The sequence below is a fragment of the Anomaloglossus baeobatrachus genome, unplaced genomic scaffold (genome assembly GCF_048569485.1).
Source record: "Anomaloglossus baeobatrachus isolate aAnoBae1 unplaced genomic scaffold, aAnoBae1.hap1 Scaffold_165, whole genome shotgun sequence".
Classification (NCBI taxonomy): domain Eukaryota; kingdom Metazoa; phylum Chordata; class Amphibia; order Anura; family Aromobatidae; genus Anomaloglossus; species Anomaloglossus baeobatrachus.
Genome location: NW_027441935.1, coordinates 55,885 through 78,557, shown reverse-complemented (window position 1 = coordinate 78,557; position 22,673 = coordinate 55,885). Strand labels below are relative to the sequence as shown.

General features: G+C 49.9%; 1 protein-coding gene across 1 annotated transcript; it reads right to left on the bottom strand.

The window, feature by feature from the left end:
• Nucleotides 1-12,541: 12,541 nt before the first annotated feature.
• Nucleotides 12,542-22,633, bottom strand: LOC142260690 (uncharacterized). The gene is made up of 9 exons (XM_075332055.1): nucleotides 22,574-22,633; nucleotides 22,354-22,471; nucleotides 20,948-21,073; nucleotides 20,791-20,863; nucleotides 20,571-20,688; nucleotides 19,165-19,290; nucleotides 19,008-19,080; nucleotides 14,837-14,906; nucleotides 12,542-14,263 (listed from the first exon to the last, which is right to left on the bottom strand). The coding sequence occupies exon 9, from the start codon at nucleotides 14,244-14,246 to the stop codon at nucleotides 12,612-12,614; it is 1,635 nt and encodes a 544-aa protein (XP_075188170.1). The 5' UTR covers nucleotides 14,247-14,263; nucleotides 14,837-14,906; nucleotides 19,008-19,080; nucleotides 19,165-19,290; nucleotides 20,571-20,688; nucleotides 20,791-20,863; nucleotides 20,948-21,073; nucleotides 22,354-22,471; nucleotides 22,574-22,633; the 3' UTR covers nucleotides 12,542-12,611.
• Nucleotides 22,634-22,673: the final 40 nt, after the last annotated feature.

Here is a 22,673-nt window from a genome sequence, read left to right as displayed (position 1 = left end):
CCGATTCACGCATCCCACTCCAATAGAACCGCTCCCTCAACAGCATCTCCAGCTTCTTCCACCCGAAGTGGCCAGCACCATCATGGTATGCCCGCAGTACAGTAGCGACATCAGCTTGAGGAACGATTAACTGGCATATTTTCTCATGGGTCTTCGGGTTGATCAGCTCACGGTACAGCCTCCCTTGGTGTAGGTAAAGCCGTTTCCGTTCTTTCCACAAGCGTTGGGCTTCGGCTGGAGCGGCAGGGTCTATTCCCATAGCACCTTGTTCCACCAGAGTATTGACAAGGCGGACAGCCGGTGCTTGGTCCTGGGCGTCCTGCCACTCTTGACTGGGCCGCGGGTCCAGATCCACCCTTTGCTGACATACTTGTACCCTCTCAGTAGGCGGCTGGTGAAACGCAGGCAACTCGATCTCCTCGAGGTCGTCGTCCTCGCACCCCTCTTCTGACAAATGGGGCATCTGGGAGAGTGCATCAGCATTTATGTTGACACGACCAGCTCGGTACTTTATGGTGAAATCATAGTTGGCTAGCCGGGCTACCCACCGCTGCTCCAGCGCGCCCAACTTGGCCGTGTTTAGGTGAGTCAGCGGATTGTTGTCCGTAAACGCGGTGAATTTTGCCGCCGCCAAATAGTGGCGGAACCGCTCCGTGATAGCCCACACCAACGCCAATAGCTCGAGCTTGAAGGAGCTATAGTTCTCAGGGTTCCTTTCGGTCGGCCGGAGTTTTCGGCTGGCGTAGGCAATCACCTTCTCCTTTCCATCCTGGACCTGGGATAGGACCGCTCCTAGCCCCACGTTACTGGCGTCCGTGTGGAGGATGAACGGGCGCCCATATTCAGGGTACGCCAGGACCTCTTCTCCGGTCAAGGCCGCCTTCAACTGACAAAAGGACTCCTCATGCTTGTCCTCCCACGACAGTGGGGCTCCAATGGATCTACCACCTTTGGTCTGTCCCATGAGGAGATCTTGCATGGGGGCAGCCATCTTCGTGTACCCCTTTATAAAGCGCCGATAGTACCCCACCAGACCCAGAAACTGCCTTACTTCCCTCACTGTAGTTGGTCTCGGCCAGCTCTGGATGGCAGTGATCTTCTCAGGGTCAGGGGCGACACCATCCGCACTCACCACATGCCCTAGATACTGCACCCTGGGTTTCAACAGATGGCATTTTGAGGGCTTCAACTTCATCCCGAACTTGGCAAGGGACGCGAACACCTCGGCCAGGTGCTCCAGATGGGCTTCATACGTCTGGGAATAAACAATCACATCATCCAAATACAGCAGGACGGTCTCGAAGTTTAAATGTCCCAGACAGCACTCCATCAACCGTTGGAAGGTCCCGGGGGCATTGCACAGCCCAAACGGCATGCTATTGAATTCGCAGAGCCCCATCGGGGTGGTGAAGGCGGTCTTCTCCCGGTCCTCGGGGGCCACGGCCACTTGCCAGTATCCGCTGGTGAGGTCAAGGGTCGAGAAGTAGTTTGCAGTTCTCAGTGCAGCCAAAGACTCTTCAATACGAGGTAATGGATAGGCATCTTTATGGGTTATCTGGTTGATCTTCCGGTAGTCCACACACATCCGCATGGTACCATCCTTCTTCTTAACCAGTACCAACGGAGCGGCCCAGGGACTACAGCTGTCCCGAATAACCCCTGCCTCCTTCATATTCCTCAACATATCTTTGGCACACTGGTAATGTGCAGGGGGAATAGGTCTATACCTCTCCTTGATAGGGGGATGTTCACCTGTGGGAATGTGGTGTTGGACCCCCTTGATCTGCCCAAAGTCTAGGGGGTGCTTACTGAAAACCTGTTCGTACTCCTGCACCACCCTGTGTACCCCTGCCCTGTGATGTGTAGGGGTATCATCAGTGCCTACGTGTAGCTGTTGATGCCACTCCTTTGTCTCCTCCCGGAGTGGGGAAGTGCTGGTGGTAGGTGGAAGTGTGGATGGACTGGCTTCATGGATAGTGTGAGGGTCCAGGGTGAGCAGCTTGGCAATGGTGGCATACCGGGGAAGCCTGACTTCTTCCTCTCCACAGTTCAGCACTCTCACAGGCACTCTCCCTTTCTTCACATCCACCACCCCTCGGGCGGCCATCACAGTGGGCCAGTGCTCAGAAGGCATGGGCTCCATCATCGCAGGGTAGTCACGCCCCTGAGGCCCTACTGCTGCCCTACACCAGATCATCATCTCACTCCTAGGGGGCACAGTCAATGGAGCAACATCCATCACTCTTACTCCACCAATCTCCCCTCCTGTTGAGCTTACATGCTGGCGGTACATCAGGGCTCGGATCTCACGCTGCACAGCCCTCTGCCGGCTCCCTGCTGCGGTGGCGGCTAGCTGTTGTAATAGGGTTAACACATCAGCCATGCAGTGCTCCATCACATTGGTTCCCAGCACTATTTTCGGGTTATGATCACTGGGCTCATTCATGATCACAATCATACCCTGGTGTTGCAGTTCGGCTTGCCCCACTGTCATAGCCACTTGCTTATACCCCACCTGGGTCAATGGGAGTCCATTAGCGGCAATCAATGTTATACTATTGTCTGGGGGCGCCAGTTCGTCTACGGCCCAGTACCGCTGGTACAACGTGTACGGTATGGTAGTTACCTGTGATCCAGTGTCCAAGAGAGCCATCACTGGTATGCCGTCCACAGCCACGAGGATGATAGGGCGGGCCCCGATATATCGGTCTCGCCAGTCCGGGGGGCCACGATGTTCTACTCCTGAGGATTGGCCCGGGGCCCCAGGGGTTGCTCGTTTAACGGGCACTGTCGGTAGTAATGACCCGGCTTATGGCACTTGTAGCAGATTGGGGGTCTGCTCCGCGGGTTGTCGGCACTTCTCCGCTGCATCCAGGGAACGTCCTCGGGACTGTCAGCAAGCTGTATCTGCGCCGGAGGCTGAGGTCTGGTCAGAGGTTGTAGGGCAGCCAGGATTTTGGCAAGGTCTCCGTCCATGCGACGGACCTGGGCTGCCAGTTCTTCCACTGTGCTGCTCGGGGCTGCAGGTGTTGGAGAGGTAGATTTGGCTGAGGCCGCCATAACGGGAGCCGTCTCGACGGGCCACGGGGCGGGTTCCAGAACTTCGGTTGCTGGAGGCTGTAGTGCTTTAATGGCCCGCTCCTTTAACACAGCAAAGTCCACATCAGGGTGTTCCAGGGCCCACAGCCGGAGTTGTTTACGATCCTCAGGGGACCTCATCCCCTGCGCAAATTGCTCTACTAACATCTTGTTGCTATCCGCCTCATTAATAGGGTTCACCCGCTTCAGCGTGCGGAGGGCGGTCTGCAGACGTAGAGCGTAGTCCCGAATGCTATCCCCAGCTCGTTGCCGGCACTGGTAAAACTGCATCCTCAGCTCGGCTTCAGTCCGGGTCTCAAAGGCAGTCTGTAGCTTCTCAAAGATGGTGGCTACAGAGAGCCGGTCCCCCTCGGCCCAGGTCTCCGCTTCCTGCTCCGCCGCACCGGTTAACTGGCCTAGCACTATCGCTGCACGTTGCTTATCAGTCAGGGGGTACAGCTCTAGCAACGGGTTAAGCTTTTTCCGGAAGGCCTGTAGGGCATCCGGTTTCCCGTCATACTGCGGTAGCCAGGCAGCTCCGGGCGCATAGGGCAAGGAAAACGGCATGACCTGAGCGAGCGCGGGGGCCGCGGCACCTCCCGCCGGTACGGCCGGGACCTGGGCAGGCCCATTCCCATCCGCGGGTGCCGCTGCGGCTGCGACCACCGCTCCTCCAGCGGCTCCGTCGGGCGCAGACATCTTGTTTCCGTCCCCCTTAGCTCTTTCCGGCCCCTCCTCTCTCGGGGCGGGGTTCTGGCCTTCGCGCCTCTACTGCTCGAGAAGACGCTCGAGCGGGAACTTTTCGCGCCAAAGATGGCGGCTTCTGCAATTTTTCTGCCGGACACCTCCGGCGGTAACAAGGCGCACCTCTACCAGACGGCAGAGCGGTAGGATCCTGTTCGTGACGCCAAGTTGTCGCGGGCGGGGAGGAGGGTGTCAGCACACCACGCTCACCCCTTCTGCTCGGGTCTGGCAGCTGCTCAGTGGTGGCTCGAGCCGTAGGCCGGATCCCGGGGGTTTTTCTCGAGCGGCACTCCTCGCCCGTGAGTGAAAGGGGGGTTTGGGATGTTGGGATAATGTCCGTGACGCTACCCACGGTTGTGGTGATGTGTAGCACCACCGCTGCTTAATGCGGGGATCCCGGGGATGGTGATGGGGAGCAGCCAGGTGTTGTGTTGCCCCTCCGTGGGTAGGGGTTGGTGATCCCGGGGCCCGGTGATGGCTTGGGAGGTGCAGGGCTTGGTGGGCGCAGGGACGCGGGGACAGCGCTGTGCCTTGCGGCACTGTGGTACTCACTCAGCCTGAGACGTGGACACAGTTTGTACGGTAAACCAAACGGCTGGTAGGACGGTCCCACAGACGGCTGCTTCGCTTCCCCGGTAGGTGACGGTAATGTCCCTCTTCCTTGCACCTGTATGTACGGTTGGTTGCGATGGGTCCCCACCGGTAACCCGCTCCCCGGCTTCAAGCTGGGCCGGAGGAGCACTACACTTTGCCCGCAGGCGCTGGCCCTCAGAGACTGGTGCCCTGGCGGTGGCGGTGCCTCTGTTCTACGGGTTGGGCTGTTGCCTTCAATCGGGACTTGGTTGTTGGGGGAATCTACGTCCCCTTCACTGACGGATTCGGCAAATTGGGCGACTCCTAGCCTTTCCGGGGTCCGAGAGGCCCCTGCCCTGGTGCTGACTGTCCTTCGGAACACTGCTCCAGACCACCGGGCACACAGCCAACGGGGTCCTTCCAGGAACTTCCAAACGGTCCCCCTCCGGACAGTCACCGCCGTCGCTGACCTTGCTGTTCTGGCCCTACACAAAGCTGGGCTCTCAGGCTTTGCACACTCTCTGCTCTGTCACCACTTCTTGCTTTCCTCCTTTTCAACTTTTCTTTCCTTCACTTTCACTTCTCTTATCTGCTCCTCACTCAACTCCGTTGTTCACTCTTGCCCTACCCGGGCTAAACTGCCTGGTTTTCCCGCCTCCAGAGTTGTGAGCTCCTCGGTGGGCGGAGCCAACCGCCTGGCCCACCCCCTGGTGTGCATCATCAGACTCCTGGAGGAAGGCAACAAGGATTTTTGGTTCAGCTTAGGTGTGCCTACCTGGGGTGTGGGGTGTGGTGGTGTTGTGACCTGTGACCCCTGGCTTGCCCAGGGCGACACATATACACGAGATTAGGAAAGTTCGTGACGCCACCCACGGTGTGTGGTAAGTTAGGGTACCACTGCTGCTGTTGGGGACGCCCGGTGGCGATGGTGTGGCAGCAAGGTGTTTTAACCCCTCCGTGGGTGGGTGGGGGTTTGCCCCGGGAGCCCGATGATGGTGATGTAGGGGTGGACTGGACTGTGTAGGGAAAGTCCTATCCCATCGGTGCGCTAGTACCCCCGATTTTGGAGTGGGTTAGGGATGACACTTGAAGTCTTCACCCCCGTCGGGTAAATTGCCAGGACGCGTGAAGCTACTTCCTGGCCTAGGGTCCACGTACCCCGTCGTGCCCTGGCCCCTGCCCGGTGATAGCTCAAGGCCTCCGGCTGCCCTCCTTGGCAGTCCGTGCCCCCTGACACTATCCCCTGTGACCGGGGTTCCAGCTCCTACCAAGCCCAGACCAAAGGTCTGCCACCTAGTACACAGGAGCCCTGCTCCGTGACCTCTCCTCCCGAGAGTCACTTCACCTCCTTCCTCTACCACCTCCCTTCTCAACTCCCTTAACTCAACTCAGCTGCCACTTTTTCACTTCCCCTACCAACCCCCCTTGTGGGCGGCCCTATTCCCTTCAGGCCCCCCAATGGTGTGTCTGGTGGGTTTAGTGTAAAGTGTTCCTAGGGTTTTGATTGGCTCAGTTGTTAGCAACACCAAAGGACCAGGACCCGTAACCAAGGAGGGTGGATACTGTGCTGAAGGGCAGATAACACAATACCCTGTGACGACCTGATAGGCCAGGGCGTCACAAGTGCACCACCCAGGAACGGAGACCCCAGTTTACAAGGCCTGCATTAAAGGGCCTGGCTACATCATGTATAAAAATATAATGTGCAGAAAAATATATATGAGTTAGTGGTTAATTTTTTGGCCAAAATACACAAGCTCGCAGCCCAATGTCAAGGGTAGAGTTCAGCGATGTTCGATTCGAACGGTTCGCCAATTTCAAATTCGAGTGATTTTGGTCGGTGTTCGAGTCGTTCGACGAACTCGAACGATTTGCTTCAACTTCGGCAGTTCGAGTTATGTTCGATAACTGTTCGATCACGAAAAGCGTGGCTTTTCACAGTAAGGCTATGTGCGCACGTTGCGTATCTGCATGCGTCCTGAGTCCCCAGCACAATCCCTCTCTCTCTCCTACTCACCGATCACGGGCGCCTCGCTGCACGGCTGTCACAAAGCTCCGGCGTCTTTTCCTCTTTTGAAAATGGCTGCCACTTCATTATTCAATCTGGTATTCCCTGCTTTCCCCGCCCACCGGCACCCATGATTGGTTGCAGTCAGACAGCTGTCTCACTGCAACCAATCACAGCCACCGGTGGGCGGGTCTATATCGTGCAGTAAAATAAATAAATAAATTTAAAAAAAATACGGTTCCCCCAATATCGTTACCAGCCAGGATAAAGCCACATGGCTGGAGGCTGGTATTGTCAGGATGGAGAGCGTCACGTTATGGGGAGCCCACCACCCTAACGATATGAGCCAGCAGCTGACCCTTGACTCAAGGGTCCTCATGTTTTGCGAGTCGGTATACTGATATATAAAAAATAGCAACAAAAAGAGGAAACATGTGAATGGTGCCCCATACAAGTCTATTACCCCGCTGCGTCGCCAAGACCGCTCCCTCATACCAGCAAGCCAGGTACATCCGGTCTATAATACTCAAATTTTAGAGAAAAAGTACATCTTATAGTCCAAAAAATATGGTAAGTCTGTTAACATAGGATCCCATGTGAAGAGATTGACTTGTCATTGACAGATAGGCTCACACAATTTCATCACCCATATTAATTATTGGTCACATCGATACTATGTTGAGAATCAAGGTTCCTATCAAATACCTTGTGTTGTCAATAGTGCCTGTGAGTGGCGCTATTCCACTCTTCCCCATCACCTGACCCCCGGGCTCCGTGACCTCTGGGATCCGGTGATGTCATGTCAACTTTCTGTTCACCTGACATCACCACGGCCGGCCCCGGTCTCTGAGTCATTGGGTTTTGGGCAGCGTTTCACCGCTCGTCACAGCCCAGCGTGTCGTCTGCTTGCAGCACTCTGCTGTGGAGGAGGAGAGAACAGGGAGATAATGGTCTGTGATGCTGAGCTGTGCTGAGCAGTGAAACTTAACCCACAGCCCAGTCACTCACGGAGACTGCGGCCAGCCTCAGTTGACGTGACATCACCAGATCCCAGAGGTCACGGAGCCCGGGAGCACAATAACTCACAGGCACTATTGACAACACGGGGTATTTGAGAGAAACCTTGTTTCTCAACATAATATCGATGTAGCTAATAATGAATATGGGTGAACCACCCCTTTAACTATAGTCTTTGTGGCAGAATTGCAATCCGAAATTCAAATGCAAAACCGATTACTTGACCCTCCGCATTTGAACGGCTACTACACAATGTGTGGAGCTGTGCTGCTGTGACGCCCTGGCGTATCAGGTCGTCACAAGGGTGCTGTGCAATCTGCCCTTCTGCATGGTACCCGCTCCTCCTTGGTTACAGGTCCTGTCAACTTGGTGTTGCTACCAACAGGTATACAAAAATCCTGAGGAACACTCTGCACCACACCCACCAGTCACCCATTGGGCAGCCTGAGGGGAATAGGGCCACCCAGATGGGGGGATGGAAGAGGGGGGTCAGAGATGTCAGTACAGTTCAGTTGAGTGGAGGAGTTGAGCAGCGGTGACAGGACAGGTCACGCTGTGGAGCTGGGCTCCTGTACCCGTCCCAGGTGCCAAATGTTGGCCTCGCCAGTAGGAGCTGGAACCCTGGTCGCAGGGAGTAGTGACAGGGGGCACGGTGCTGCTACAGAGAGCAGGCCGGCTGCCTTGTACTACAACCGGGCAGAGTCCAGGGCACGACGGGGTACGTGGACCCTAGGCTGGGAAGAAGATTCACGCAGCCCAGTAATTCACCCGATGGGAAAGGTGTCTTCAGGAACCGTTCCCCAGCCGCTCCAGAATCGGGGTACTAGTGCAACGAGGGGGATAGGACGTCCCAAAACCGTCCAGAAAATCCCAAGCGTGAACCCTGAGCGCAAGCTCACCTTGCTAGTCACGCAGGTGAGCGGGACCTGAGTAGTTCTAGGCGAAAGGGATCCACCTAAGAGACACACTGTGCCAAGGAACAAGGCTTCAGACAAACCAGCAACACCAAAGGGGCACGGACCCAGCGTGCTCGTCCAACAGCAACGGAGCATACAAGAGTTTGGTTTACCTGGTGTCAGCGTCAGTGACTTTGGACTGTGTAAGTACCTGATATCCCTCTACTCCCGACGGGTCCCCCTGTTCAATCCATCAGCGAGTCCCGGGACACCACTCCCCTGCCCTTGGAGGGGTTAACATCTCTAGCTGCCACACCATCGCCAGCGGGCTCCCCAAACAGCAGCGGTGGTCCCTCACGTTACCACGCACCGTGGGTGGTGTCACGAATATTATCCCATTCACTATCCACAAACAATCCCCCCTTTTTATTCCGGGTAGCCGCGCGACCCCGCCTCGGATCCGGAGACCCCTCGAGCCACTGTGGATCCAGTCTGAGCAGCCCGTCGGCTGTCGCGGGGGCGGCACACAGTTCCAGCTCCATACACTGAATGAATTCTGCTATCAGGGACCTACTAACATCTGACCACTGGAGGTCTCTGATGTCGGACCCCACTAATCTGAAATCGATGACCTGAATTAATATGTCATCAATATCCAGGACCTGGAACAGGCAGATTAATCAAGACAGTGCTGGATCATGACCTGTAGTTGTCTATCACCAAAATATATGTATAAGGTAGAGATGAGCGCATCAGGCACAATTTGAAAGAATTATCAGCAAATTTAATGTCCCTTATTATGCTCTGGGATCTGATAGGTAAAAAATAAAGAAAATTCCTATACTTGTGTAGAAGGGACGGTGGGTTGCGGTGGTGGTCGCAGCGGGTACTGCTGTATGGCCGCCGCGCAGCCCTGGATCAGCACTTTCCATTCCATTCCACGGGAAGGGTTGCTGGGACTTGTGGTGCAAGACACTCACTTCCAGGCCGAAGGCCAGGACTGGTTTTGGCTTCTTCGGGGCCGTCTCGCAGCTGCCGACTGCAGCAGGCGCCAGTGTCCTCAAACACCACACACAGACGAGATTCTTCTGAACCAAAACTTTCTCTTTACTGAACATAGTCATAAACGGTCTTATATCTCACCAGCTATATAAAGTGAAAGCTGCACACCAAATTAAGAGAAATATGAATAAGCATAACTGCTCTATAATACATAAAGAAATTAAAACACAATTAGCGATATGAAAAATTGGAAAACATGAAAAATATGACATTGCATGACTGCTAAGGATCATTTGAAAAAAAGAGATATTTTGCTAATATATTGATCAACTCATTACTGCCCGATAACCACTTCATGGTAATCTCATAGAGGTAACATTTGGTTAGGGACCCGATAAATAAGAGATTACCATGAAGTGGTCATCAGGCAGTAATGATTTGATCAATACATTAGCAAAATATGTCTTTTTTTCAAATAATCCTTAGCAGTCATGCAATGTCATATTTTTCAATTCTTCATATGGCTAATTGTGTTTTTCATTTCTTTATGTATTACTAGCTATACTACCCGGCTTCGCCCTGGTTAATAACTGCTGTTAACAAAATAGAATGTATTAACACAAATGTATTCTGCACACAAAAACCACAAAACAAATAGATTTAAATGTAATTATAATGTCTGTCTCCCCCTCTGTATATATCTCTTGGTCTAGCTGTACTACCCGGCTTTGCCCGGGTTAATAACTGCTGTTAACAAAATAGAATGTATTAACATTCCCGGGATAGAATGTATAATAAATAGAATGTATTAACGCCTGGGATAGTAACTGTCTCTCTGTTTCTCTCCCATTCTCTGTCTATATCTCTCTGTCTTTCTCTCTATCTCTTTGTCTGTCTGTCTCTTTGTCTGTCTGTCTCTGACTGTCTCTGTCTCTTTCTCCGTCTGTCTCAATCTCTTTCCCTGTCTGTCTATCTCTTTCCCTGTCTGTTTATCTCTGTCACTTTCCCTGTCTGTCTCTTTCCCTCTCTTTCCCTGTCTGTCTCTTTCCCTGTGTCTGTCTCTTTACCTGTCTGTGTCTGTCTCTTAACCTGTCTCTCTCTTTCCCTGTCTGTCTCTTTCCCTGTCAGTCTGTCTCTTTTTCTGTGTCTGTCTCTTTTTGTCTGTCTCTTACCCTGTCTGTGTCTGTCTGTTTCACTGGCTGCATTGTGACACGCCAACATTCCATTTAAGGGCGTGGCTGCGCATTCTTCTTATGTTCTGGCTGCACTGTATCTCCCAGCTCCATTCGCTTTAATGGAGACAGGTTGTTTGGTGAATAACTGTAAAGCGCGGGGTTAAAATTTCCCCTCAAAACATAGCCTATCACGCTCTCGGGGTCCAGAAGTGTGAGTGTGCAAAATTTTGTGGCTGTAGCTGCGACGGTGCAGATGCCAATCCCGGACATACACACACACACACACACACACATTCAGCTTTATATATTAGATAGAGCAGTTAGGCTAATGTATTGATCAAATCATTACTGCCCAATAACCAATTCACGGTAATCTCTTATTTATCGGGTCCCTAACCAAATGTTACCTTTATGAGATTACCATGGAGTGGTCATCGGGCAGTAATGACTTGATCAATATATTAGCAAAATATCTCTTTTTTTCAAATAATCCTTAGCAGTCATGCAAAGTCATATTTTACAATTTTTCAAATTTTTCATAAGGCTAATTGTGTTTTTCATTTCTTTATGTATTATAGAGCAGTTATGCTTATTCATATTTCTCTGAATTTGGTGTGCAGATTTCACTTTATATAGATTGTGTATTTTTTAGCTAGCACCCTGTTCACATTTGCAATGATGTTCCAGCAGTCTTTTTGATTGTTACATCTCACCAGTGGCATGCACATCTTATTTCTGTTACAGCGGGTAGACACGTCAAATTACACAGTCCTCTGGATTTCTACTCCAGTTCTTCACTGTGGTCGCCATTAGCAACCGGAGTTACTCTCAATTTACCGCCAAGCCACTTCCCTGGTACTCTGTTCCTAGAGCCCCTCATCCCCTCCCTCATCTTCATACTTTTGGACAGATTCATATTGCCGCACGGGTGTCCGTCTCCCACCCACAGGGATAGCTATAAGCCGTGACAAGGGTCCCTGGGGATGGCACTCTATTGTCCCAGTTTATCAGGATCTACGCCTCCTGCGGAGCCCACTGACCTTTAGCCTGGAGAGGGGGTTCGTTTGGTATATGCCAGGGGCAGCCACCATCCAAGCCATCCGGACTTTACCCTTTTGGGACGTGGTTCGGTCAGCCCACCTCTCACCAGGGTCCCACGTGTCTGGTGCCGGGATACGACCCAGAGGGTCAGAATCACCTCTCCTGGGGGCTTCTCCTCACAGGTGTGGGTCTCTCTACACTGCTCTCTGGGACTCTCCTGTCATTTCATGTATTCCTAGGTTTTTTACTAACTAAGCTCCTCCCAGCCATTAGCTCTCCCTAGCCTGAGAGCACCAAGGGAAGTAGCTTATCCCATGTGGCCATCTAGTGGCCGCACACAGAATATATCATAAACCGTATCTACAGTATTATATCAACATTAAACAGTACATTTACAGGCACGGGATTTGCAGGTCTTGGGCGGCAGAGCCTTACACCCCCTTACAGTTGCCTCACCGCTCACCTCTCCGGCCACTACCTCCTTACCGTCACCCATCTGCTCCTCGTTGCATCTTCAGATTGCCACCATTTGTGTTGAATTCATTTGGTCTCTCATGTTGGGCCAGGACTTCGTGGTCTAATGAGTCCTTGGAAGGTTATTCGCAAGTGTGTGTCATGACGTCATGGTATATGCCAAAATCTAGAATTTATGCACTGAAGATTCCCGAGGAATTAATTGCAAGAGTTGCTGATCTGAAGATGTGACGAGGACTGGAAGAGTGATTGTGAGGAGTGGAGGAGCTGGAGATGTGAGCGATAAAGTGAGTATAAAGATTTTTATTTTAGAATTTTGATGGACATTTTGCTTAATACGTGTGGAAGTGAAATATAAAAAGTCTGCATTTTGGTGAATGTAAATTTTTGGCGAACTCCAGTAGAATTCCATTTGAATGTATTCGCTCAGCTCCAGTATGGGAAGTGTTTAGAAATGCGAAAAATGTACCGCCAGTTACTAACAGCAAAAAACAAAATAGAGTAGGAGTTTTGTTTATTAATCTTTATTGCAGTTCTATGAATTTAGGTGAGAGAGAGAGCGCTGCTCAAACCCCGCTCAACACTACTCGTGAAATATTGATTCTATTCTTCGGTTTTTATGTAGGTACCTTTTTTAACCACTTTAACAGTTCCAATGCTTTTCCACTTCTTAGCCAGGATGTCTATGGCACGGTTAATTGCCTCCTTCAATTTCGGAGGATACCGTTGATGCAATTTAGTGAGGGCCCTCAACTCTTTAAACACATGACATAATGCCGTCGGATAGAGTTCTTCATAGGGTAAAGCGTCTCTTATCATAGTGAGGTGCTCCAGGAGAGCGTCCAAATCATGAACCATAAACAGTAATTTAAAAAAAGTGAATATCATCTTCACCAGATAAACCGGTTCTTTTTGCCCAAGTTGTTCATATATCTTGCAGTATTTTCCTCTATTTAACAGCTCTTCTACATTTTTACATCCGACGTAAGGAAGACAATGCAACAAGGCTGCAATACTGGCTGCCTTAACCTGCTGGTTTTTGCTGTGTAACATTATCAGTAAGGCTGCTAGGTAACTCCTGATGTGTTGGCTGAAGTCTTTCTTGCTCTGGTTACAGTTCTTGGCGAGATCAGCAAATAGTGAAGCGGCGTATACCTGGACCAGAGGGTTCGAGTGGTTTAGATAGCAAGTACAAAGATTGACAATCTCCCCAAAAGTATTACCAAGTTTTGATCTTTTCAGCAAGGTGACTAATTTTGACAGGACTTGTAAGATGTTGATGATATCTTTTGGATTCTTACAACCATATAATTTCCTGCGCAGGCAGTCAAATATGAAGTCTTTCAGTTGATGCACCTCGGTAGGGGCACCTTTACAAGCATTACCAATAGCTTCTGTAACATGGCAGACCTCAAGCTCATCCGAGCTGTAAGTTTTTAAAGCCATTAATGAGATTAAATTTTTTGCCACATTCTTCTCCAGGTTAGGATGGTGTAGGAGCTCCGAGACGAACATGACACTGGTGATTCTGCTTGTTCTGAATGAATATCTCATTGGTATACGCAGGTAAGGGATGAGTTTCCTCCTTTCCTCATCAGTTAAGACACAAGTAATATAATGACACATCGCAGCCTGCGTAGTGTCTGTGTCATGGAAGAGAACAAAGTCATCCTGGTAGTTTCTGAACCCATACATGGGGTGCAGAAGGTGATAGAAAAAATCATAGCTTCTCTCTTTCCAGTCTCTGCTGGATTTGGTGGAAATCAGGTCCAATACCTTGAACGAGCTGCTTGGTGGATGCTCTTCATCCTTTTCCAAACGCTCCATGACTTCTTCACCGCTATAAATTGCAATATTAGCCAGGAGCGTCATAGCTGCGCCAGTTATTCCGGGTTGTCTCTTACTTTCCGCTCTCCGCATGTGGCGGTAGGTCTGATCGATAAGTTCACTAGTCAGAAAGCTGGCAGTCTCCACTCCGACAGAGCTTACAGTTGACAAGAACAGGAGGGCATTCATCAAATCCTGTCCATCCAGATCACGCAGATGTTTGATTAGATCGCTGGTCATTGTCTTTATTACTCCAAGCTCAAATGATGAGACAATGCCTGGAATACTGTCCTCCAGAAGAGGGACACTGAGCAGGTCCAGCGAGGCCAACAGCTTTTTACAGCGATTGCTGGATCCCATGCTGCAATGTTTACAGCGATCGCTGGATACCATGATGCAATGATTCATCATAAATAATCAGACGTAATCTGCCAAAAAATTCAAAATGATATTAGAGGAAACATCAGGTAAATTATAAGTAATAGAAGATAAATGCAAAAAAATAAAATTATATTTCAAATTACAGAATTACAGTCCTCAAATTTCAGTAATTTTTTATACTGATGTGTAATGGCCTAAGGAACTCTCAGATGTTCCAGGACTGACGGCACCGGACCCTACAGGGTGGTCTCACCGGTGCCCATGGGTAACACAAGGAAAAAAAGGGTGTCCATGGCTCAGATACAGAGAATCTGCTGTTATCTTCAACTGTGGAAAACAGATGGCGCTTTTATTTTTACATATGTTACCCATGGGCACTGGGGGTGTCACCGTCCCGGGTAAGGTAAGTCCTGAGGTGGTTTAGCCTTTTTATGCCATTGCCCGTCAATGTACAACATTCCTGAAGATGGAGATAACTTTCAAGACCCAAAACAAAAGTCTGAATCAGCCCCCTCTCCACCCCAAAAAATTAATAATCAACCTGGACTCCTAAATCCAGACATTCATGTATTAGTTATAGGCCAAAAGTAAGAGATTTAGTAAAATAAAACTCCTCTAACCTGATCTGTTCCTGGTAATAGTCACAATAAGTCGTATGACAGGATTGAGCTGATAAAGCAGGAGGACAACCTGAAACAGCAGAATTTAGAGAAAGTATTCACTACATGAGACCTCTACCTCCAACAAAGGGCATAAATCAATAGTATAAGTGACTATAAGTAGCTTTGTCTTAAGGGTACTTTACACGCTGCGATATCGGTACCGATATCGCTAGCGAGCGTACCCGCCCCCGTCGGTTGTGCGTCCCGGTCAAATCGCCGCCTGTGGCGCACAACATCGCTAACAACCGTCACACGGATTTACCTTCCCTGCGACGTCTCTCTGCCCAGCGATCCACCTCCTTTCTAAGGGGGCGATTCGTGCGGCGTCACAGCGACGTAACACTGCAGCTGTCCAATAGCAGAGGAGGGGCGGGGATGAGCGGCCGGAACATGCCGCCCACCTTCTTTCTTCCTCATTGCCGGTGGACGGAGGTAAGGATATGTTCGTCGTTCCTGCGGTGTCACACGTAGCGATGTGTGCTGCCGCAGGAATGACGACCAACATCGTACCTGCAGCAGCAACAATATTTTGAAAAGGAGCGACGTGTCAACTAGCAACGATTTTCCATGTTTTTGCGCTCGTTGATCGTCGCTCCTTGGTGTCACACGCTGCGATGTCGCTAACGGCGCCGGATGAGCGCCACTAAAGACGTGACCCCGACGATATATCGTTAGCGATGTCGCAGCGTGTAAAGCACCCTATATATCTTATCAGAGAAATCAACGTCATTGTATCCTCAGGAGTCGATTCTTCCCTTCCTTTGTCTCCTGACCTCATTACCTCTGAATAAACTGCTCAGCACAGAGATATCACAAGTTGGGAGTGAGAGGAGGAGCGCAGCCCGGAATAAGCACAGAAACATGGTCCGGCAGGTTCCTAGCAGGTGTATTCGCTTATACCAGAGCTGCAGTCACAGCTACAATGCTCAGTACTGCTGTATAATCTCCTCCATGCCTCTGTGCTGGCTAAGGAAAGAGCTGAAAATACTTATTGTATGGGAGACACTAGATCAAAGCCAATGGCAAATTACACATAGTGCCTGTAGTTAGAAAACTGGAAAATGACGCAAAATACCATGTAATGGGCAGAAATAGCGCCGCTCCTCACATCATACACACAGTACAACTTATTCCTAAGTGTCACATAAAAGTCTAGTTACCCTTTTCCTACTTTACTCTTCTAGTTGATCCCAGTAATCTGTTCTCAATAGTAATACTAGAGGATTTAGCTCGTATTTCAGTAACAGAAAGGATCTTCTGGTCACGATTTCAGCTCTGTAATCTATATATATAATTGCCTTATTCTGTCTGTCTGTCTGTCATGCTCCAAAATTGTGTCACGGTGACATTGTGTCACCGTGACATGTCCTTACGGTGACACAAAGCTGATTGGCCGCTGGGTTCGCCATGGCCCCGCCCCCCCACACGGATTGGCCTCTCGCCCCGGCTGCGCCCCCACACGGATTGGCCAGCCGCTCGCCCAGGCTCTGCCCCCTCCACAGATTGGCCTCTCGCCCCGGCACCCTGCAGGCATTGGCAACTCGCCCACGCCACGCCCCGCCCCCTCACGCAATAGACGTTAGCTCTCGCCCCCCCCCCCCCCCGCATTGCCCAAACTGACACGGTCACGGAGCCACGGATCCCAGGTGAGTACTGTACTCCCCCCCCTTTCCCCCCTCACCAACGGGAGCCCACATCAGCGTACGCCGCCGTATGCTGGTGTGGGCTCCCGTGCGAGCGGGGGACGTGTTGCGCTGGTAACCATGCTTGCATAGTTACCAGTAAATCAAGGTCCTGCAGCGGCGGGACTTCCACACGCACAAACATAACAGCACACACACACGCATCATCAGATCATCACTCACATCAGATCGCACTCACTCTCACAAACACCTCACACACACCTCACACACACATCGCATCCACACACTCACAGCATCCGGCGATATCGCTTGCTTCTCGGCCTCGATACTGTGCTGTGAGCTTCCAGGACCTGCCGGAGGATCACATGGCCAGAAGCATGTGATATCTCCCGGATGTTGTGACTGTGAGCGCGTATGTGCGATATCGTCAGTGTCTGTGTGTGTGAGTGTATGCGATCGGGTGTGTGTGAGTGTATGCGATCGGGTGTGTGTGAGTGGATGCGATCGGGTGTGTGTGAGTGGATGCGATCGGGTGTGTGAGTGTCGGCAGAGGAGCACGGCGTGCTGGAGGAGGCTGGGAGCAAAGAGGCTGATCATGGGGGAGGCTGGAAGGAGAGAGGCTGATGCTGGTGGAGGCTGATGCTTGGGGAGGCTGATGCTGGGGGAGACTGGGAGCGGAAGGCTGATGCTGAGGGAGGCTGGGAGGGGGAGGCTGGGAGGAAGGAGGCTGGGAGGAGAGAGGCTGATCCTGGGGAAGGCTGGGAAAGGGAGGCTGATGCTGAGGGAGGCTGGAAGGAGAGAGGCTGATGCTGGGGGAGGCTGGAAGGAGAGAGGCTGAGGCTGGGAGGAGAGAGGCTGATGCTGGGGAAGGCTGATGCTGAGGGAGGCTGGGAGGGGAAAGCTGATGCTGGGGAAGGCTGGGAGGAGAGAGGCTGATCCTGGGGAAGGCTGGGAGAGGGAGGCTGATGCTGGAGGAGGATGGAAGGAGAGAGGCTGATGCTGGCGGAGGCTGATGCTGGGGGAGGCTGGTGGAGGCTGATGCTTGGGGAGGCTGGGAGAGGGAGGCTGATGCTGAGGGAGGCTGGGAGAGGTAGGCTGAGGCTGAGAGAAGAGAGGCTGATGCTGGGGGAGGCTGGTAGAGGGAGGCTGATGCTGGGGGAGGGTGGGAGGAGGGAGGCTGGGAGGAGAGAGGCTGATGCTGGGGAAGGCTGGGAAGAGAGAGGCTGATGCTGGGAGGAGAGAGGCTGATGCTAGGATGAGAGAGGCTGATGCTGGGAGGAGAGAGGCTGATGCTGGGAGGAGAGAGGCTGATGCTGGGGGCAGAGAAGCTGATGCTGGGGGCAGAGAAGCTGATGCTGGGGGCAGAGAGGCTGATGCTGGTGCAGCATGGGGGATGGAGCACGATGGGGGGGTGCGCAGCATCGGGGATGGAGCATGATGGGGGGGGTGCGCAGCATCGGGGATGGAGCACGATGGGGAGTTCACAGCATGGGGGATGGAGCACGTTTGGGAGTGCGCAGCATGGCGGGTGGAGCACGTTTGGGAGTGCGCAGCATGGGAGATGGAGCACGATGGGGGGTGTGCAGCATAGGGGATGGAGCACGATAGGGAGTGCGCTGCATGGGGGATGGAGCACGATGGGGAGTGCGGAGTATGGCGGATGGAGCACGTTTGGGAGTGCGCAGCATGGCGGATGGAGCACGTTTGGGAGTGCGCAGCATGGCGGATGGAGCACGTTTGGGAGTGCGCAGCATGGGAGATGGAGCACGATGGGGGGTGCGCAGCATAGGGGATGGAGCACGATGGGGGGTGCGCAGCATAGGGGATGGAGCACGATGGGGAGTGCGCTGCATGGGGGATGGAGCACGTTTGGGAGTGCGCACCTCCCCCCAACACACACACACACACACACACGCACGCACGAGCGCGCACTGCACAACACACCACACACCACACACACACACACACACTGGGAACCACAAACAACTGCCCTACACAGACACCCACACACACAGACAACGCTGCACACACACAACAACCAACACACAAACACCGCGGCACACACAAATATACGCACATACCGCACAACACACACATTGCACAAAACATACCTCCCCCCAAAACACACCACACACACACAAACCGCACAACACACACACAACGCTACAGACACACAGCGCTCCACAAACAACGCAACACACGCAACACACATACAACACCGCTCTCACCCCCCGTCACACCCAGACAACACCCAGAACATGTACAGCCCCTACACAAACACTTGGTAACTACACACAACAACATTATATATATATAACAAAAATCATACATGAACTACACAATACGTAAATTCTAGAATACCCGATGCGTAGAATCGGGCCACCTTCTAGTAGATTAATAATGTTATAATGAACGATGGATCAGTCAGATATTATTCTTGTATTTTTATACAGGACGTGTTATTATATTACACTCAGAATACTTACACTAATAGCTGGTGAATGCTCCAATACAAACAGAACTGTGACACCGGTCACACAGTGGAGTGTTTATTCCAACCTATAATATAATATGATATTGATAGTCGTTAGATGGAAGGAAGAAAAGGACCCAGGAGCCCCGCGCCTCGGCCATTCTACTCACTGGAAAGATGTCTGGTGTTCCGCTCCGATCCCGTACGCGCTGAAGGTCTCTTCTCAGCTGGTGCAGGGCGTCCACTGACTTCCCCTCTTGGAGGTGATCATCAACCAGGAAAAATCAGGATGAAATCTGAAAAAGACAAAAAAAATTAATGCCATAATGCATGGAGCCATAATACATAGATGCATAATATATGGTGCCATAATACTTGGAGCCATAATACATGGTGCCATTCTACATGGAGCCTTAATACGTGGAGCCATAATACGTGGAGCCATAATACTTGGAGCCATAATACTTGGAGCCATAATACATAGAGCCATAATACATAGAGCCATAATACGTGGAGCCATAATACTTGGAGCCATAATATTTGGAACCATAATACATGGAACCATAATACATGGAACCATATTACATGGAGCCGTAATACATGGAGCCGTAATACTTGGAGCCGTAATACATAGAGCCATAATACTTGGAGCCATAATACTTGGAGCCATAATACTTGGAGCCATAATACTTGCAGCCATAATACTTGCAGCCATAATACTTGGAGCCATAATACTTGGAGCCATAATACATGGAGCCATAATACTTGCAGCCATAATACTTGCAGCCATAATACTTGCAGCCATAATACTTGCAGCCATAATACATGGTGCCTTAATACATGGATCCATAATACTTGGAGCCATAATACATGGTGCCTTAATACATGGATCCATAACACATGGATCCATAACACATGGATCCATAACACATGGAGCCATAACACATGGAGCCATAATACTTGGAGCCATAATACTTGGAGCCATAATACTTGGAGCCATAATACATAGAACCATAATAAATAGAGCCATAATACATAGAGCCTTAATACGTGGGGCTATAATACTTGGAGCCATAATATATGGAGCCACAATATATTGTGCCATAATACATGGAGCCTTAGTACATGGAGCCATAATACTTGGAGCCATAATACTTGGAGCAGTAATACATGGAGCCTTTGTCTCCTGACCTCATTACCTCTGAATAAACTGCTCAGCACAAAGATATCACAAGTTAGGAGTAAGAGGAGGAGCGTGGCCCGGAGTAAGCACAGAAACATGGTCCTACAGGTTTCTAGCAGGTGTATTCGCTTATACCAGAGCTGCAGTCACAGCTACAATGCTCAGTACTGCTGTATAATCTCCTCCATGCCTCTGTGCTGCCTAAGGAAAGCTGAAAATACTTATTGTATGGGAGACACTGGATCAAAGCCAACGGCAAATTACACATAGTGCCTGTAGGGAGAAAACTGGAAAATGACGCAAAATACCATGTAATGGGCAGAAATAGCGCCGCTCCTCACATCATACACACAGTACAACTTATTCCTAAATGTCACATAAAAGTCTAGTTACCTTTTTCCTACTTTACTCTTCTAGTTGATCCCAGTAATCTGTTCTCAATAGTAATACTAGAGGATTTAGCTCGTATCTCAGTAACAGAAAGGATCTTCTTCTGGTCACGATTTCAGCTCTGTAATAGATTAATAATGTTATAATGAACGATGGATGAGTCAGATTTTATTCTTGTATTTTTATACAGGACATGTTATTATATTACACTCAGAATACTTACACTAATAGCTGGTGAACGCTCCAATACAAACAGAACTGTGACACCGGTCACACAGTGGAGTGTTTATTCCAACCTATAATATAATATGATATTGATAGTCGTTAGATGGAAGGAAGAAAAGGACCCAGGAGCCCCGCGCCTCGGCCATTCTACTCACTGGAAAGATGTCTGGTGTTCTGCTCCGATCCCGTACACGCTGGAGGTCTCTTCTCAGCTGGTGCAGGGCGTCCACTGACTTCCCCTCTTGGAGGTGATCATCAACCAGGAAAAATCAGGATGAAATCTGAAAAAGACAAAAAAAATTAATGCCATAATGCATGGAGCCATAATACATAGATGCATAATATATGGTGCCATAATACTTGGAGCCATAATACATGGTGCCATTCTACATGGAGCCTTAATACGTGGAGCCATAATACGTGGAGCCATAATACTTGGAGCCATAATACATAGAGCCATAATACATAGAGCCATAATACGTGGAGCCATAATACTTGGAGCCATAATATTTGGAACCATAATACATGGAACCATATTACATGGAGCCGTAATACATGGAGCCGTAATACTTGGAGCCGTAATACATAGAGCCATAATACTTGGAGCCATAATACTTGGAGCCATAATACTTGGAGCCATAATACTTGGAGCCATAATACTTGCAGCCATAATACTTGCAGCCATAATACTTGCAGCCATAATACATGGAGCCATAATACATGGAGCCATAATACTTGGAGCCATAATACATGGAGCCATAATACATGGAGCCATAATACATGGAGCCATAATACTTGGAGCCATAATACATGGTGCCTTAATACATGGATCCATAATACTTGGAGCCATAATACATGGTGCCTTAATACATGGATCCATAACACATGGATCCATAACACATGGATCCATAACACATGGAGCCATAACACATGGAGCCATAATACTTGGAGCCATAATACTTGGAGCCATAATACTTGGAGCCATAATACATAGAACCATAATAAATAGAGCCATAATACATAGAGCCTTAATACGTGGGGCTATAATACTTGGAGCCATAATATATGGAGCCACAATATATTGTGCCATAATACATGGAGCCTTAGTACATGGAGCCATAATACTTGGAGCCATAATACTTGGAGCAGTAATACATGGAGCCTTTGTCTCCTGACCTCATTACCTCTGAATAAACTGCTCAGCACAAAGATATCACAAGTTAGGAGTAAGAGGAGGAGCGTGGCCCGGAGTAAGCACAGAAACATGGTCCTACAGGTTTCTAGCAGGTGTATTCGCTTATACCAGAGCTGCAGTCACAGCTACAATGCTCAGTACTGCTGTATAATCTCCTCCATGCCTCTGTGCTGCCTAAGGAAAGCTGAAAATACTTATTGTATGGGAGACACTGGATCAAAGCCAACGGCAAATTACACATAGTGCCTGTAGGGAGAAAACTGGAAAATGACGCAAAATACCATGTAATGGGCAGAAATAGCGCCGCTCCTCACATCATACACACAGTACAACTTATTCCTAAATGTCACATAAAAGTCTAGTTACCTTTTTCCTACTTTACTCTTCTAGTTGATCCCAGTAATCTGTTCTCAATAGTAATACTAGAGGATTTAGCTCGTATCTCAGTAACAGAAAGGATCTTCTTCTGGTCACGATTTCAGCTCTGTAATAGATTAATAATGTTATAATGAACGATGGATGAGTCAGATTTTATTCTTGTATTTTTATACAGGACATGTTATTATATTACACTCAGAATACTTACACTAATAGCTGGTGAACGCTCCAGTACAAACAGAACTGTGACACCGGTCACACAGTGGAGTGTTTATTCCAACCTATAATATAATATGATATTGATAGTC

Excerpts from the sequence above, each read along its gene's own strand:
- LOC142260690 (XM_075332055.1), bottom strand. The coding sequence starts at position 14,246 with ATGATGAATCATTGCATCATGGTATCCAGCGATCGCTGTAAACATTGC.